The 16,691-nt window shown below is 43.6% G+C and overlaps 1 protein-coding gene across 3 annotated transcripts in view; it reads left to right on the top strand.

Annotated features, from left to right (window-relative positions):
• Nucleotides 1-432: 432 nt before the first annotated feature.
• The window catches only part of rock2a (rho-associated, coiled-coil containing protein kinase 2a), a 51,848-nt gene continuing 35,589 nt past the window's right edge, over nucleotides 433-16,691 (top strand). For all 3 annotated transcript variants that reach the window (XM_046308010.1, XM_046308011.1, XM_046308009.1), the window contains exon 1: nucleotides 433-1,230. In XM_046308010.1, coding sequence (XP_046163966.1) covers nucleotides 1,132-1,230 — 99 coding nt within the window. In that variant the 5' untranslated portion in view covers nucleotides 433-1,131. The remainder of the gene's footprint in view (nucleotides 1,231-16,691) is intronic.

Here is a 16,691-nt window from a genome sequence, read left to right as displayed (position 1 = left end):
AGTCCCAGTTGACTAGCCCCCCAAATCGCTACACTGATGTCAGAAGTCAGATGGCGCTGCTGGGAGGCCAGATGTTAAATTTAAATCCAACAACTAATATTCAGACATCTATTAACTTGCAGTTATGATATCATCTGGAAGTAGCATACTTGTTGCACACTTCATGATCGTTGCACACAGCCATAAAAACTTTACTATTATAACAATATCAAGAGATGGTGGGGCATAAGTGGAAAGAATGTGTCAATCAGGTGAATCATTACTGAGTGTGAAGAATGTACTTGTAAAACTTTAGGAGAGTAGTCATCACATAGCTCTATTATTCCTCATGATACAGCTTCCCACGTTGAACAGCAGCTTGATTTGAGACAGAGAAGGCTTATGGGTAAATGAGGCGGCTGTGTCTGCGTGTTGATGTCAGAGGAGGGAGGAGAGAACTAGCTCTGGAAGTGGAGTATGTACGAGGACTCCACGGTGGCTAACTGCAGTTAGACATTCCGACAACCCTTAGTTTTTCGTCATGCAGGGATACATACCGAAATAGTTCTGTAGTGCATAGGAGAAGAGCTGATTGTATAACGTTTTTAAACTGTTCATCGCTCAAGCTATTTTGGAGAACGCCATACTCTGTCAATTTGCTTATGACAGTGATGCAATTACAAAATCCATGTAATTTGAGTGTTTCAAATGTTGGATTTTAAACACTTTCGACTGTTTTGGAAACACATTTTTTAAAATTTAAGCATAGCACATCGGAGCGCCCAAAAAGAGAAGGGAGGGGGGCAAGAAAACGCCCTGTTGCTGAATCTTCTTAAAATTCCAACTTAATCGCGGTGTGGATCACAGAGAACAGTCATATGGAATATGGTACTATAAATGTCTATCTTGATTTGCGTTCAACTAAATCTCCGGACTAATTGGCAAATTTGCGGAGCTGCGCTTCTCCGTTTATGGTGGATATATTTTTTTTCTTCTACATTGTGGATACTGCAATTCCGAGGCGATTATAGGAGGCTGCTAGGCCCACGGCCATTGCCCAAGAACAAAAAGACTTTTCCCCATGTAAACCCAAACAGTTCTCATAAGGCTCGTCTTATATGTAAAAGAAACGGGCATTAATCAATCGCAAAAATGTCACTTGGTGCAGAGAGAAGGATGGAAAACCGGTTGAAAAAGCTGGAGGCCATGATCAAAGATCCAAGATCTGCGATAAACTTGGAAAGTTTACTCGTAAGTCTGCTAATATTTTATTAATTATTAATAGGGCCTATTCTGTTTTCCCTTCGCGCACTTTGAAGCAACCAACATGATGCATTGTAGCAGTAACTTCTTACGCCATTTAACCAATATGTATCAATTGTGATGTTGCGGATGTCGACATTGTAGCCAAATCCTATCATTCGCTGGCTGCGCGGTATTGGGCAAGGTTTAGCTAACTTCCTCACCACCAAGCCTTTCATGATTCAGGTCAACATTTACTTCAGAAAGAATAGGCCTGTTACACTATATTTTAGAGTAACAAAAATCCTAAACACATCGTTATTATTTAGCATTAAGTTGTCACTTATTACAGCTTCATGTGTAGCCTATCCTGTGACAATGTGTAGCCTATATGTCAATAGTTCCTGATTCAAATGCTAATTTCTGCCTGATTTAAAATTCCATGCAATTCAACATCGGGATTCCAGGCAACATAGGCCAATGTAAGGGTATAAAATGATCGAAAATAGTTGAGCCATATGTTTTTCTCGTGATATGAGGGCATCTGATGCAGCAGACAACACAGCTATAGCTGTAGGCTAATTGCATTAAATCTGTTTTAAGATGATTGGAAAATGTGCATAGCCCTGAAGGTTAGCCTACATCTATGGAAACGTTTCTTCCGGTCAAGTCCCTGAACGATCTCCCGCCTATCAAGGGATTGGCCCACTGACTTGTATGGGATATGCGCCACAGTGTCATGTTTTTGCACCAGACGGGTACCAACGGCATGTCACACGTGCCCTTGTCTACAAACGGATGCACGTGCCCTTGTCTACAAAAGGATAATAATAAATGAACGTGTTGGGAGTGTTTACCAATACAGGCCTACTCACTGCTGTGGAATGTCGAGAGGACTGTCATCTGTCTATAGGCCTGAAAACATTCTGCAGAAACCTATTGTGATAGCCTAATAGTTGGTCCAGCCTGAAATAGCCACACCAAGATCATAAACACTCATGATTTACACATTCAGGATTTGAAGTGCTTCCTGGTGAAGCTCCCTCAGACACTATTAAAAATGTCAAGCCGTTTCTGAACCGGAGTTCGACTTCTTCAGTACCGGTTGAATTAAGGATCCATCTGTTAAAAGTGCATAATCGGTCTAATTTATATGCAGTGACTGAATCCTCAGCTGAAAAGTGTTTATTTCCTGGGAAGGAGTAGGAGATAGATATCAAAGCTTGATGACTGTTCTAGACTGAAGTTGAGTGGGAGGAGTGCGTAGGACTGAACAGGCTGTATCCTCCCAAGCCATTTTTGGCCAACTCTCACTTTCTGTTATTGTCTGCTATGAAGAAGGCACAGAGGCAAGCATCAGGCATTGCAATAATGTAGTCAGACCTGTTTCTACATGCTCTCACATTCAGACCTTTCCTGATATACCATCCATTGTTCACTTTAAAAACATTGCCTAATGATCAATTATGAACACACACATACTTAGTCATCGACCTCCATTAACACCTATAACAGCTGCTTATATATCATTATCCTGGATAAGGAACGTGTTGCCTCAGCAGAACAATGCCTGGGCCCTTTTTTTATGTCCTTACTTCCTGTAAACGTGTTTCTTCCTGTACGCTTCTTGTTTTGCACAATGTACACATGAGATAATAGTCTAAAATAGAGAGTAGGCCTAAAACATGTCCCTGGAGTGTTTCAGGAATGTCAAGCTGCTCTTCAAAGGGGGTTTCTTATCACAGGGCCATCCCTGATGTGATCTGATGCAGTGTAGGACTGACTGCCACTTGAAATTAGGCCCACACTCAGTGGAATGCAGCCTGGGATCTGTCAGTTATCCCGCCAAGGTTTCACTACACAACTGAGCAGTGTGAATCTTATGAATGACTGAAGGACTGTTGACTTGAATGTGTTTAATGTGTGTAATAATAGAATGAAGAATGCAGTGTTTCAAAGCATTTAAATGGAATGTATTTGAATGGGTACTAGTGAATTGTGATTCACCTAAATGGAGTGTGCAATTTACCCATTAAAAGGAAGGATAGGAGGGAACTCGTATCAGAGGAGTGTGTGTAGACTAGTTTGGGCTACATAGAGGAGGACAACTATTGCTGACCTGTCTGGTACTGCAGCAGACTGGCTAAGGTCTCCTGGAAAGCTTCAGGAATGAGATGGCATTCATTCTGCCATCTCAGAATGTGAACTGGATCAGATGGCCTGCTTTTAACAGGCAGCTGAGAGAGTGAGGTGTGTTCAGTACAGGTTCAGGGGTAGGAAACTCAGGCCAGTCAACAGGATCTGATCTGCTGTTTTTTCTTCTTCTCCCTCTGGCACTTTCAAATTGACCCATTAATGTTACTTATTTTTTCTTTATTGGATGGAATGCACTTAGTGTTTTATAGTGTTCAAAAGAAATGTTAAACTTTGATTAGCTATATGTTTGAACTATTTCAATAAAAATTGTAGTTGAGATATTTCATGAGCTGAGTACATTGCTGGCTAGTGTGAAAAATCCTGCCCAGTTGGCATATTTTGCAATGTCAACTAAGTCAATAGTCATTTTCACCTGCAAAACTGTGTAGTAAAGTAACATTCCTGTATTCTGTTGCTCCTTCTCCTATACTGCTATCTAATATAATCCCAGGGCACACCCTTTTAATTTCAGGAGTGCTCTGTATCAGCTTAGACACGTTATACTGTATCATGGAGGCTTGAAGTAAAACATCACTGATGGCAGTATTTTTCTCCAGGCTCCAGCCCTACTGATCCCCTTTATTTGGCAGAGCATCAGTGCTGACTGGGTAACTGTTTTCAGTCACCAGCATCAACCACTGTACTGACAACCACGTGGTATTAAAAGATGAAACCTGAACGCCAAAACGGCCACTCGGGGCTAGCAGCATGAAAGAGAGGGCATTTCTTGAGATAGGCCTAACTAGGCACACTTGATTGCAGCCTTTTCACTGTCCTCAAGGAAATGACCTCATTGAGTAAATAGTTGGAGCTATATATGGGTCTCAAAGTCCCTCTGAATTGCTGCACTTTCCCCTTTCACTATTCTCTTTATCTAACTGCACCTCTCCTCTCTCACTGGCTCAAAATGAATGTTTGATTTGAGTTTCAAAGCCAGATTCACACCAGTAACTTATTTCTATTCTGATATTAGAGTTTCGTTGTTGTCAAAGAAACATATTGTTTAATTTGTTTGTTTCTATATGTATCTACAGTGGGTATCACAAATATTCACCCAACTTGGATTTCTTCACATTTTGTGTTACTAAGTGGGATTGCAATGGATTTAAGTGGCTCTTTTTTTTGTCAAGATCTACACAATATTCTGTCAATGTGTTTTTTAAATGAAAAATGAAATGCTAATATACCTTGATTACATAAGTATGCACCCCCCTGAATCAATACATATTCCAAACACCTTTGGAAGCAATTACACTAGTGATTATTTTTGGGTAAGTCTCTTAAGAACTTTGCACGCCTGTATAGCACTCTTCAAGTGCTGTCAAATTGCTGGGGGTCATGGCTAGAAAGCCATTTTAAACTCTTCCCATAGATTTTCAAGCAGACTTCAGTCAAAACTATAACTTGGCCACTCAAGATCATTCACTGTCTTCTTGGTAAGCAACTCGGTGTAGATTTGGCATTGTGTTGTAGGTTAATGTTCTGCTGAAAGGTGAATTCCTCTCCCTGTGTCTGGTGTAAAGCAGACTGAAGCACGTTTTCCTCTAGGATTTTGCCTGTGCTTAGGTCCATTACGTTTCTTTTTATTCTGAGAAACTCCCCAGTCTTTGCCGACATCAAGCATACCCATACCATGATGCAACCACCACCATGCTTAAAAATAAGGAGGCAGGTACTCAATGATGTGTTGTTGGATTTTCCCCAAACATACTTTTTGGCCTAAAGGCAAAGCGTTGTAGTCCTTCGCTGTGTTTTATTGCAGTATAACTTTAGTGCCTTGTTGCATAGATTATGCATGTTTTGGGAATATATGTATGTATGTGTATATATGTACAGTACCAGTCAAAAGTTTGGACACACCGACTCATTCCAGGTTTTTCTTTATTTTGACTATTTTCTACATTATAGTATAACAGTGAGGACATCAACTATAAAATAACAAATATGGAATCATGTAGTAACCAAAAAAGTGTCAAACAAATCAAAATAGATTTGAGATTCTTCAAAGTAGCCACTCTTTGCCTTGATGACAGCTGCAGAGAAACCACTTCTATAGGACACCAGTAATAAGAAGAGACTTGCCTGTGCCAAGAAACACGAGCAATGGGCATGAGACCGGTGGAAATCTGTCCTTTGGTCTGATGAGTCCAAATGTGAGATTTTGGTTCCAAATGCTGTATCTTAGTGAGACAAGGAGTGTATAAATGGATGATCTCCGCATGTGTGGTTCCCACCGTAAAGCATGGAGGAGATGGTGTGGGGTACTTTGCCGATGACACTGTCTGTGATCTTTTTAGAAATCAAGGCACACTTAACCAGCATGGATACCACAGCATTCTGCAGCGATATGCCATCCCATCTGGTTTGTACTTAGTGGGACTATCATTTGTTTTTCAACAGGACAATGACCCAAAACACACCTCCAGGTTGTGTAAGGGCTATTTGACCAAGGAGGGTGATGGAGTGCTGCATCAGATGCCCTTGCCTCCACAATCACCCAACCTCAACCCAACTGAGATGGTTTTGGATGAGTGGGACCACAGAATGAAGGAAAAGCAGCCAACAAGTGCTCAGCATATGTGGGAACTCCTTCAAGACTGTTGGAAAAGCATTCCTCGTGAAGCTGTTTGAGAGAATGCCAAGACTGTGCAAAGCTCTCTTCAAGACAAAGGATGGCAACTTGGAAGAATCTAAAATCTATTTAGATTTGTTTAACACTTTTTTGGTTACTACATGATTCCATGTGTTATTTAATCGTGTTGATGTCTTCACTATTACTCTGTAATGTCGAAAATTGTACAAATAAAGCAAATCCCTTGAATGAGTAGGTGTGTCCAAACTTTTGACTGGTACTGTATATTGTTCTTTTCACTGTCATTTAGGTCATTATTGTGGAGTAACTGCAATGTTCTTGATCCATCCTCAGTTTTCTCCCATCACAGTCAATTAACTCTGTAGCTGTTTTAAAATCACCATTGGCCTCATGGTGGCATCTCTCAGCAGTTTCCTTCCTTTCCTGCAGCTCAGTTCAGAAGGACGACTGTATCTTTGTTGTCTTGGTGGTTTAATACATAATTTAAACTTTACCATGCTTAAAGATATATTCAATGTCTGATTTGTTATCGTTACCCATCTACTAATCACTGCCCTTCTTTGAGGCTTTTGAAAAAACTCCCTGGTCTTTGTAGTTGAATATGTGGTTCAAACTCAGTACTTGACTAACGGAAGTGGTAGTCATTAAATAAATCATGTCAAATCTCTATTTCAAAGTGAATCCATTATTTTGTGATTTGTTAAGCCACATTTTACTCCTGAACTAATTTAGGCTTATGCAACAACTATATTTTAGTTATTTAATTTGTATTCATTTGTAAACCTTTGTAAAATGTTCTTTTCACTTTTGACATTATGGAGTATTTTGTGTAGCTCAATGACAAAAAAAAATCCCAATTGGATCTATTTAAATTGAATTTTGTAATGCAACAAAATGTGAAAAAATCCATGGGGGTGTAAACTTATGATGCCCACTCTATACATAATTGTTAGATAACCATTGATTGTCATGCAGGTGAAAGAGGACCCAAAAGCGACTTGGCGAAAACAGAGTCTTTAATCCAGTAAAGTAAATACAAACAAAAAACACAACTTTCACTCGAAATGACGAGGACAAACTGGAGACTCGATCTTGAACAGCAGGTGAACAGCAGGTTGCCTCGGGAAGGCACTTGAACCAGACAGACTCAGACACCTGCTCACCACGCAGCATCTGAGGAAAACACGACACGACAGGGCGATACACAAACACAGCACGGTGAATTCTAGACAAGGAACCGACAGGACAGGAACGGAACACAAAGGAAGAAATAGGGACTCTAATCAGGGGAAAGGATCGGGAACAGGTGTGGGAAGACTAAATGATTGATTAGGGGAATAGGAACAGCTGGGAGCAGGAACGGAACGATAGAGAGAAGAGAGAGCGAGAGAGTGAGAGAGGGAGGGGAGAGAGAGGGATAGAAAGAGGGAAAGAACCTAATAAGACCAGCAGAGGGAAACGAATAGAATGGGAAGCACAGGGACAAGACAAGATAATAAATGACAAAACATGACAGTACCCCCCACTCACCGAGCGCCTCCTGGCGCACTCGAGGAGGAATCCTGGCGGCAACGGAGGAAATCATCAATGAGTGAACGGTCCAGCACGTCCCGAGACGGAACCCAACTCCTCTCCTCAGGACCGTAACCCTCCCAATCCACTAAGTATTGGTGACCCCGTCCCCGAGAACGCATGTCCATGATCTTATGTACCTTGTAAATAGGTGCGCTCTCGACAAGGACGGGAGGGGGAGGGAAGACGAACGGGGGTGCGAAGAAAGGGCTTGACACAGGAGACATGGAAGACAGGATGGACGCGACGAAGATGTCGCGGAAGAAGCAGTCGCACAGCGACAGGATTGACGACCTGGGAGACACGGAACGGACCAATGAACCGCGGAGTCAACTTACGAGAAGCTGTCGTAAGAGGAAGGTTGCGAGTGGAAAGCCACACTCTCTGGCCGCAACAATACCTTGGACTCTTAATCCTGCGTTTATTGGCGGCTCTCACAGTCTGTGCCCTGTAACGGCAAAGTGCAGACCTCACCCTCCTCCAGGTGCGCTCACAACGTTGGACAAACGCTTGAGCGGAGGGAACGCTGGACTCGGCAAGCTGGGATGAGAACAGAGGAGGCTGGTAACCCAGACTACTCTGAAACGGAGATAACCCGGTAGCAGACGAAGGAAGCGAATTGTGAGCGTATTCTGCCCAGGGGAGCTGTTCTGCCCAAGACGCAGGGTTTCTGAAAGAAAGGCTGCGTAGTATGCGACCAATCGTCTGATTGGCCCTCTCTGCTTGACCGTTAGACTGGGGATGAAACCCGGAAGAGAGACTGACGGACGCACCAATCAAACGACAGAACTCCCTCCAAAACTGTGACGTGAATTGCGGGCCTCTGTCTGAAACGGCGTCTAACGGGAGGCCATGAATTCTGAATACATTCTCGATAATGATTTGTGCCGTCTCCTTAGCGGAAGGAAGTTTAGCGAGGGGAATGAAATGTGCCGCCTTAGAGAACCTATCGACAACCGTAAGAATCACAGTCTTCCCCGCAGACAAAGGCAGACCGGTAATGAAGTCTAGGGCGATGTGAGACCATGGTCGAGAAGGAATGGGGAGCGGTCTGAGACGACCGGCAGGAGGAGAGTTACCCGACTTAGTCTGCGCGCAGTCCGAACAAGCAGCCACGAAACGGCGCGTGTCACGCTCCTGAGTCGGCCACCAAAAGCGCTGGCGAATAGACGCAAGAGTGCCTCGAACACCGGGATGACCAGCTAACTTGGCAGAGTGAGCCCACTGAAGAACAGCCAGACGAGTGGAAACAGGAACGAAAAGGAGGTTACTAGGACAAGCGCGCGGCGGCGCAGTGTGCGTGAGTGCTTGCTTAACCTGTCTTTCAATTCCCCAGACTGTTAACCCGACAACACGCCCATAAGGAAGAATCCCCTCGGGATCAGTAGAAGCCACAGAAGAACTAAACAGACGGGATAAGGCATCAGGCTTGGTGTTCTTGCTACCCGGACGGTAAGAAATCACAAACTCGAAACGAGCGAAAAACAACGCCCAACGAGCTTGACGGGCATTAAGTCGTTTGGCAGAACGGATGTACTCAAGGTTCTTATGGTCTGTCCAAACGACAAAAGGAACGGTCGCCCCCTCCAACCACTGTCGCCATTCGCCTAGGGCTAAGCGGATGGCGAGCAGTTCACGGTTACCCACATCATAGTTGCGCTCAGATGGCGACAGGCGATGAGAAAAATAAGCGCAAGGATGAACCTTATCGTCAGACTGGAAGCGCTGGGATAGAATGGCTCCCACGCCTACCTCTGAAGCGTCAACCTCGACAATGAATTGTCTAGTGACGTCAGGAGTAACGAGGATAGGAGCGGACGTAAAACGTTCTTTTAGAAGATCAAAAGCTCCCTGGGCGGAACCGGACCACTTAAAACACGTCTTGACAGAAGTAAGAGCTGTGAGAGGGGCAGCAACTTGACCGAAATTACGAATGAAACGCCGATAGAAATTAGCGAAACCTAAAAGCGCTGCAACTCGACACGTGACCTTGGAACGGGCCAATCACTGACAGCTTGGACCTTAGCGGAATCCATCTGAATGCCTTCAGCGGAAATAACGGAACCGAGAAAAGTAACGGAGGAGACATGAAAAGAGCACTTCTCAGACTTTACGTAGAGACAATTCTCTAAAAGGCGCTGTAGAACACGTCGAACGTGCTGAACATGAATCTCGAGTGACGGAGAAAAAATCAGGATATCGTCAAGATAGACAAAAACAAAGATGTTCAGCATGTCTCTCAGAACATCATTAACTAATGCCTGAAAAACAGCTGGCGCATTGGCGAGACCAAACGGCAGAACCCGGTACTCAAAATGCCCTAACGGAGTGTTAAACGCCGTTTTCCACTCGTCCCCCTCTCTGATGCGCACGAGATGGTAAGCGTTACGAAGGTCCAACTTAGTAAAGCACCTGGCTCCCTGCAGAATCTCGAAGGCTGATGACATAAGGGGAAGCGGATAACGATTCTTAACCGTTATGTCATTCAGCCCTCGATAATCCACGCAGGGGCGCAGAGTACCGTCCTTCTTCTTAACAAAAAGAACCCCGCCCCGGCCGGAGAGGAAGAAGGCACTATGGTACCGGCGTCAAGAGACACAGACAAATAATCCTCGAGAGCCTTACGTTCGGGAGCCGACAGAGAGTATAGTCTACCCCGAGGAGGAGTGGTCCCCGGAAGGAGATCAATACTACAATCATACGACCGGTGAGGAGGAAGGGAGTTGGCTCGGGACCGACTGAAGACCGTGCGCAGATCATGATATTCCTCCGGCACTCCTGTCAAATCGCCAGGTTCCTCCTGAGAAGTAGGGACAGAAGAAACGGGAGGGATGGCAGACATTAAACACTTCACATGACAAGAAACGTTCCAGGATAGGATAGAATTACTAGACCAATTAATTGAAGGATTATGACATACTAGCCAGGGATGACCCAAAACAACAGGTGTAAACGGTGAACGAAAAATCAAAAAAGAAATAGTCTCACTGTGGTTACCAGATACTGTGAGGGTTAAAGGTAGTGTCTCAAATCTGATACTGGGAAGATGACTACCATCTAAGGCGAACATGGGCGTAGGCTTCTCTAACTCTCTGAAAGGAATGTCATGTTTCCGAACCCATGCTTCGTCCATGAAACAACCCTCAGCCCCAGAGTCTATCAAGGCACTACATGTAGCACCCGAACCGGTCCAGCGTAGATGGACCGACAAAGTAGTACAGGATCTTGATGGAGAGACTTGAGTAGTTGCGCTCACCTGTAGCCCTCCGCTTACAGATGAGCTCTGGCTTTTACTGGACATGAATTAACAAAATGTCCAGCAACTCCGCAATAGAGGCACAGGCGGTTGGTGATCCTCCGTTCCCTCTCCTTAGTCGAGATGCGAATCCCTCCCAGCTGCATGGGCTCAGACTCTGAGCCAGAGGAGGGAGATGGTTGCGATGCGGAGCAGGGAAACACCGTTGATGCGAGCTCTCTTCCACGAGCCCGGTGACGAAGATCTACCCGTCGTTCTATGCGGATGGCGAGAGCAATCAAAGAGTCCACATCTGAAGGAACCTCCCGGGAGAGAATCTCATCCTTAACCACTGCGTGGAGTCCCTCCAGAAAACGAGCGAGCAGCGCCGGCTCGTTCCACTCACTAGAGGCAGCAAGAGTGCGAAACTCAATAGAATAATCCGTTATGGACCGTTCACCTTGGCATAAGGAAGCCAGGGCCCTAGAAGCCTCCCTACCAAAAACTGAACGGTCAAAAACCCGAATCATCTCCTCTTTAAAGTTCTGGAACTTGTTAGAGCAATCAGCCCTTGCCTCCCAGATAGCTGTGCCCCATTCTCGAGCCCGGCCAGTAAGGAGTGAAATGACGTAAGCAACCCGAGCTCTCTCTCTAGAGTGTGTTGGGTTGGAGAGAGAACACAATCTCACACTGCGTGAGAAAGGAGCGGCACTCAGTGGGCTGCCCGGAGTAGCAAGGTGGGTTATTAACCCTAGGTTCTGGAGGCTCGGCAGGCCAGGAAGTAACAGGTGGCACGAGACGTAGACTCTGGAACTGTCCAGAGAGGTCGGAAACCTGAGCGGCCAGGTTCTCCACGGCATGGCGAGCAGCAGACAATTCCTGCTCGTGTCTGCCGAGCATGGCTCCTTGGATCTTGACGGCAGTGTAACGAGCGTCTGAAGTCGCTGGGTCCATTCCTTGGTCGGTTCCTTCTGTCATGCAGGTGAAAGAGGACCCAAAAGCGACTTGGCGAAAACAGAGTCTTTAATCCAGTAAAGTAAATACAAACAAAAAACACAACTTTCACTCGAAATGACGAGGACAAACTGGAGACTCGATCTTGAACAGCAGGTGAACAGCAGGTTGCCTCGGGAAGGCACTTGAACCAGACAGACTCAGACACCTGCTCACCACGCAGCATCTGAGGAAAACACGACACGACAGGGCGATACACAAACACAGCACGGTGAATTCTAGACAAGGAACCGACAGGACAGGAACGGAACACAAAGGAAGAAATAGGGACTCTAATCAGGGGAAAGGATCGGGAACAGGTGTGGGAAGACTAAATGATTGATTAGGGGAATAGGAACAGCTGGGAGCAGGAACGGAACGATAGAGAGAAGAGAGAGCGAGAGAGTGAGAGAGGGAGGGGGAGAGAGAGGGATAGAAAGAGGGAAAGAACCTAATAAGACCAGCAGAGGGAAACGAATAGAATGGGAAGCACAGGGACAAGACAAGATAATAAATGACAAAACATGACATTGATATTATTATTGCAGCCAGAATAGGCAGCTGATGGTCATTTCCACGTAAAAGGACCCCTGAGCACCAACTTGAAGTTTGTAGGAAAATGTGAAATGAAAGCTAAGAGTCAAAATATATATTTTATTAAAGTATATATACATTTTTCAAGCATTTTCCATCCTAAAAATGTGGATTAAGCAAAGGCTTTGATTTCAGTTCCAACAGATGGAAAAGGGGTCTAAGAAAACATCCAGAAAGTATTGAAAGGTATTATTAATACATCAAAACACAATAATGTTGAAGTAAAGACCCCTGCCAACTAATATCAACACACATTTATTTTCGGAGAAATTATTCTGTCTTCTGTTAGTTTTTTAAAGAAATATTGCCTTGTGCCTTGAGAATTACTTTTGCAAGAAACCCACATAGCTTTTAAGATATTTTCTAATATCTCTCTGTCATGGAGAGGGAGGATAATACAAGTTCACAGAAGTAACAAGTGAAGGTAGACCTATCAATTAGTGTTTTTGATATCGATTTTGTTTATGAATTATTAAGTGATTAATAAAAAAAATGTAATTATGTTATCAAAAAATTTGTCATTTCGGCTATTGAATTTGGACAGTTGTACACGAGTTGAGTACACTATAATATAATGTACTGTACTGAACTATACTCTGCTGTACTGAACTTAACTCTATTCTGTGCTGTACTTTGTCCAATCTTGTGAAACATAGACGTGTATAATTGGTTCAGATTTGGTCTAGTCCAAGAAAATGTGGTCTTGTTTTTTTGTTGGTCTTGCTGGGTGTAAATCTACTTCACTTAGTGTAGTTTTATACCCAAAAGAGATTTGATCAAAGTCAATTTGTCATGTCATACCTGACACCCCATTCTTTCTGCAGACATAGTTGAATCTTCATTCAGAGCAGATATTGTTTTGGGAAAAGGTGGACACAAACTGAGGGAGATTTTTAATTATGTTGCCAAAATTTGCATCTGCACAGTTCTTCCAGTAAATGTTATTATAAAATGTTCAGTGTATGTTTAAAAAACAAATGTCCATGTGCATATAGTTGTATGTTTTCTTAAACTTTTAAATCAATGTTTTTTGTTTGGCATACTTTTTAAGTGAAAAATCTGAGTCTCAGCGCAGTTCCATTGTGGAAATTGTCCTGGTATGACAACTATTCTTTTCAATTCTCACGTCTCAAATGTGACAGCCAGACTCGACACAGCTTCAATTTCAAGCTTCCGCTGTGAGTGACAACTTGCAAATGATGGAATTATATAAACGATTAGTCTCTTCTCACTGTCGCTGTGAAGCATGCGGAGCACTCAGTCTGGCGAGAGAGACTAAAAAACGATTGACATCAAGCTGAACTCGCAACATCTCAATTAAATGTGTCAAAGTGCATTGGTTACACTAGTCCAGAGCTTCCCAAACTCTTTATAGTCCTGTACCCCTTTAAACATTCAACCTCCAGCTGCGTACCCCATCTAGCACCAGTGTCAGTGCACTCTCAATTTTTTTTTGTTGCCATCATTGTAAGCCTGCCACACACACACTATAAAATACATTTATTAAACATAAGAATGAGAGTGAGTTTTTGTCACAACCCGGCTCGTGGGAAGTGACAAAGAGCTCTAAGGACCAGAGCACAAATAATAATAAAATAATAATCAATCAATTTGCTCTTTATTTTAACCATCTTACATATAAAACCTTATTTGTTCATCAAATTGTAAATAACTCACCACAGGTTAATGAGAAGGGTGTGCTTGAAAGGATGCACATAACTCTACAATGTCGGGTTGTATTGGAGAGAGTTGGAAAAACTGTGTATTTAGTTTTCATGCTAGTGAGGGCCGAGAATCCGCTCTCACATAGGTACGTGGTTGCAAAGGGCATCAGTGTCTTAACAGCCTGATTTTCCAAGGCAGGATACTCTGAGAGCAGCCCATCCAGAAATCTGGCAGTGGCTTCTGATTAAATTCAATTGTCACAGAACCGCTTGATGCAATTTCAATGAGGCTCTCTTGTTCAGATATCGGTAAGTGGACTGGAGGCAGGTCATGAAAGGGATAACGAATCCAGTTGTTTGTGTCATTCGTTTTGGGAAAGTACCTGCGTAATTGTGCACCCAACTCACTCAGGTGCTTCGCTATATCACATTTGACATTGTCCGTAAGCTTGAGTTCATTTGCACAAAAAAAACATACAATGATGGAAAGACCTGTGTGTTGTCCTTGTTAATACAGACAGAGAAGAGCTCCAACTTCTTAATCATAGCCTCAAGTTTGTCCCACACATTGAATATAGTTGCTGAGAGTCCCTGTAATCCTAGATTCAGATCATTCAGGCGAGAAAAAAATCATCCAGATAGTCTAGTCGTGTGAGAAACTCGTCATCATGCAAGCGGTCAGACAAGTGAAAATGATGGTCAGTAAAGAAAACTTTAAGCTCGTCTCTCAATTACAAAAAACATGTCAATACTTTGCCTATTGATAACCAGCACACTCCTGTATGTTGTAAAAGTGTTACATGGTTGCTGCCCATATCATTGCGTAGTGCAAAAAATACACAAGAGTTCAGGGGCCTTGCTTTAACAAAGTTAACCACTTACACTGTAGTGTCCAAAACATCTTTCAAGCAGTCAGGCATTCCCTTGGCAGCAAGAGCCTCTCTGTGGATGCTGCAGTGTACCCAAGTGGCGTCGGGAGCAACTGCTTGTACACGTGTTACTTCACCACTATGTCTCCCTGTCATGGCTTTTGCGCCATCAGTACAGATACCAACATGAGCAGCAGCTACATTTGGTTACATATGGACCATTAGTGCAATTCCCGCGAGATAGTAATGGTTAATGTGATTGGATGTTAATTATTTGACTAGGCTACCTGTATTTGACATTGTGTTGTTATATGAACATTATATGGTGTAATTTTATTTTTGGCAGTGAAACGACACTACTCAGGCGAGGATAAAAAACCTCAGCCAAATGTATAGCCCTGTTGGAAACTATAAATGGGCTGTTTGAAAATGTGTAAAAATAAATAAATATATATATACAGTGGGGCAAAAAAAAGTATTTAGTCAGCCACCAATTGTGCAAGTTCTCCCACTTAAAAAGATGAGAGGCCTGTAATTTTTTGTACCTATGATGAAAATGACAGGCCTCTCATCTTTTTAAGTGGGAGAACTTGCACAATTGGTGGCTGACTAAATACTTTTTTGCCCCACTGTATATATACATACAGTCGTGGCCAAAAGTTTTGAGAATGACACAAATATTAATTTTCACGAAGTCTGCTGCCTCAGTTTGTATGATGGCAATTTTCATATACTCCAGAATGTTATGAAGACTGATCAGATGAATTGCAATTAATTGCAAAGTCCCTCTTTGCCATGCCAATGAACTGAATCCCCAAAAAACATTTCCACTGCATTTCAGCCCTGCCAAAAAAGGACCAGCTGACATCATGTCAGTGATTCTCTCGTTAACTCAGGTGTGAGTGTTGACGAGGACAAGGCTGGAGATCACTCTGTAATGTTGATTGAGTTCGAATAACAGACTGGAAGCTTAAAAAGGAGGGTGGTGCTTGGAATCATTGTTCTTCCTCTGTCAGTCATGGTTACCTGCAAGGAAACACGTGCCGTCATCATTGCTTTGCACAAAAAGGGCTTCACATGCAAGGATATTGCTGCCAGTAAGATTGCACCTAAATTCACCATTTATCTGATCATCAAGAACTTCAAGGAAAGCGGTTCAATTGTTGTGAAGAAGGCTTCAGGGCGCCCAAGAAAGTCCAGCAAGCGTCAGGGCCGTCCCCTAAAGTTGATTCAGCTGCGGGATCGGGGCACCACCAGTACAGAGCTTGCTTAGGAATGGCAGCAGGCAGGTGTGAGTGCATCTGCACGCACAGTGAGGTGAAGACTTTTGGAGGATGGCCTGGTGTCAAGAAGGGCAGCAAAGAAGCCACTTCCCTCCAGGAAAAACATCAGGGACAGACTGATATTCTTCCAAAGTTACAGGGATTGGACTGCTGAGGACTGGGGTACAGTCATTTTCTCTGATGAATCCCCTTTCTGATTGTTTGGGGCATCCGGGAAAAAAGCTTGTCCGGAGAAGACAAGGTGAGTGATACCATCAGTCCTGTATCATGCCAACAGTAAAGCATCCTGAGACCATTCATGTGTGTGGTTGCTTGTCAGCCAAGGGAGTGTGCTCACTCACAATTTTGCCTAAGAACACAACCATGAATAAAGAATGGTACCAACACATCCTCTGAGAGCAACTTCTCCCAACCATCCAGGAACAGTTTGGTGACGAACAATGCCTTTTCCAGCATGATGGAGCACCTTGC

The sequence above is a fragment of the Oncorhynchus gorbuscha genome, linkage group LG17 (assembly GCF_021184085.1).
Source record: "Oncorhynchus gorbuscha isolate QuinsamMale2020 ecotype Even-year linkage group LG17, OgorEven_v1.0, whole genome shotgun sequence".
NCBI classification, from domain to species: Eukaryota; Metazoa; Chordata; class Actinopteri; order Salmoniformes; family Salmonidae; genus Oncorhynchus; species Oncorhynchus gorbuscha.
The sequence above is the reverse complement of the archived record's forward strand: the minus strand, read 5'-3'. Positions and strand labels throughout refer to the sequence as shown.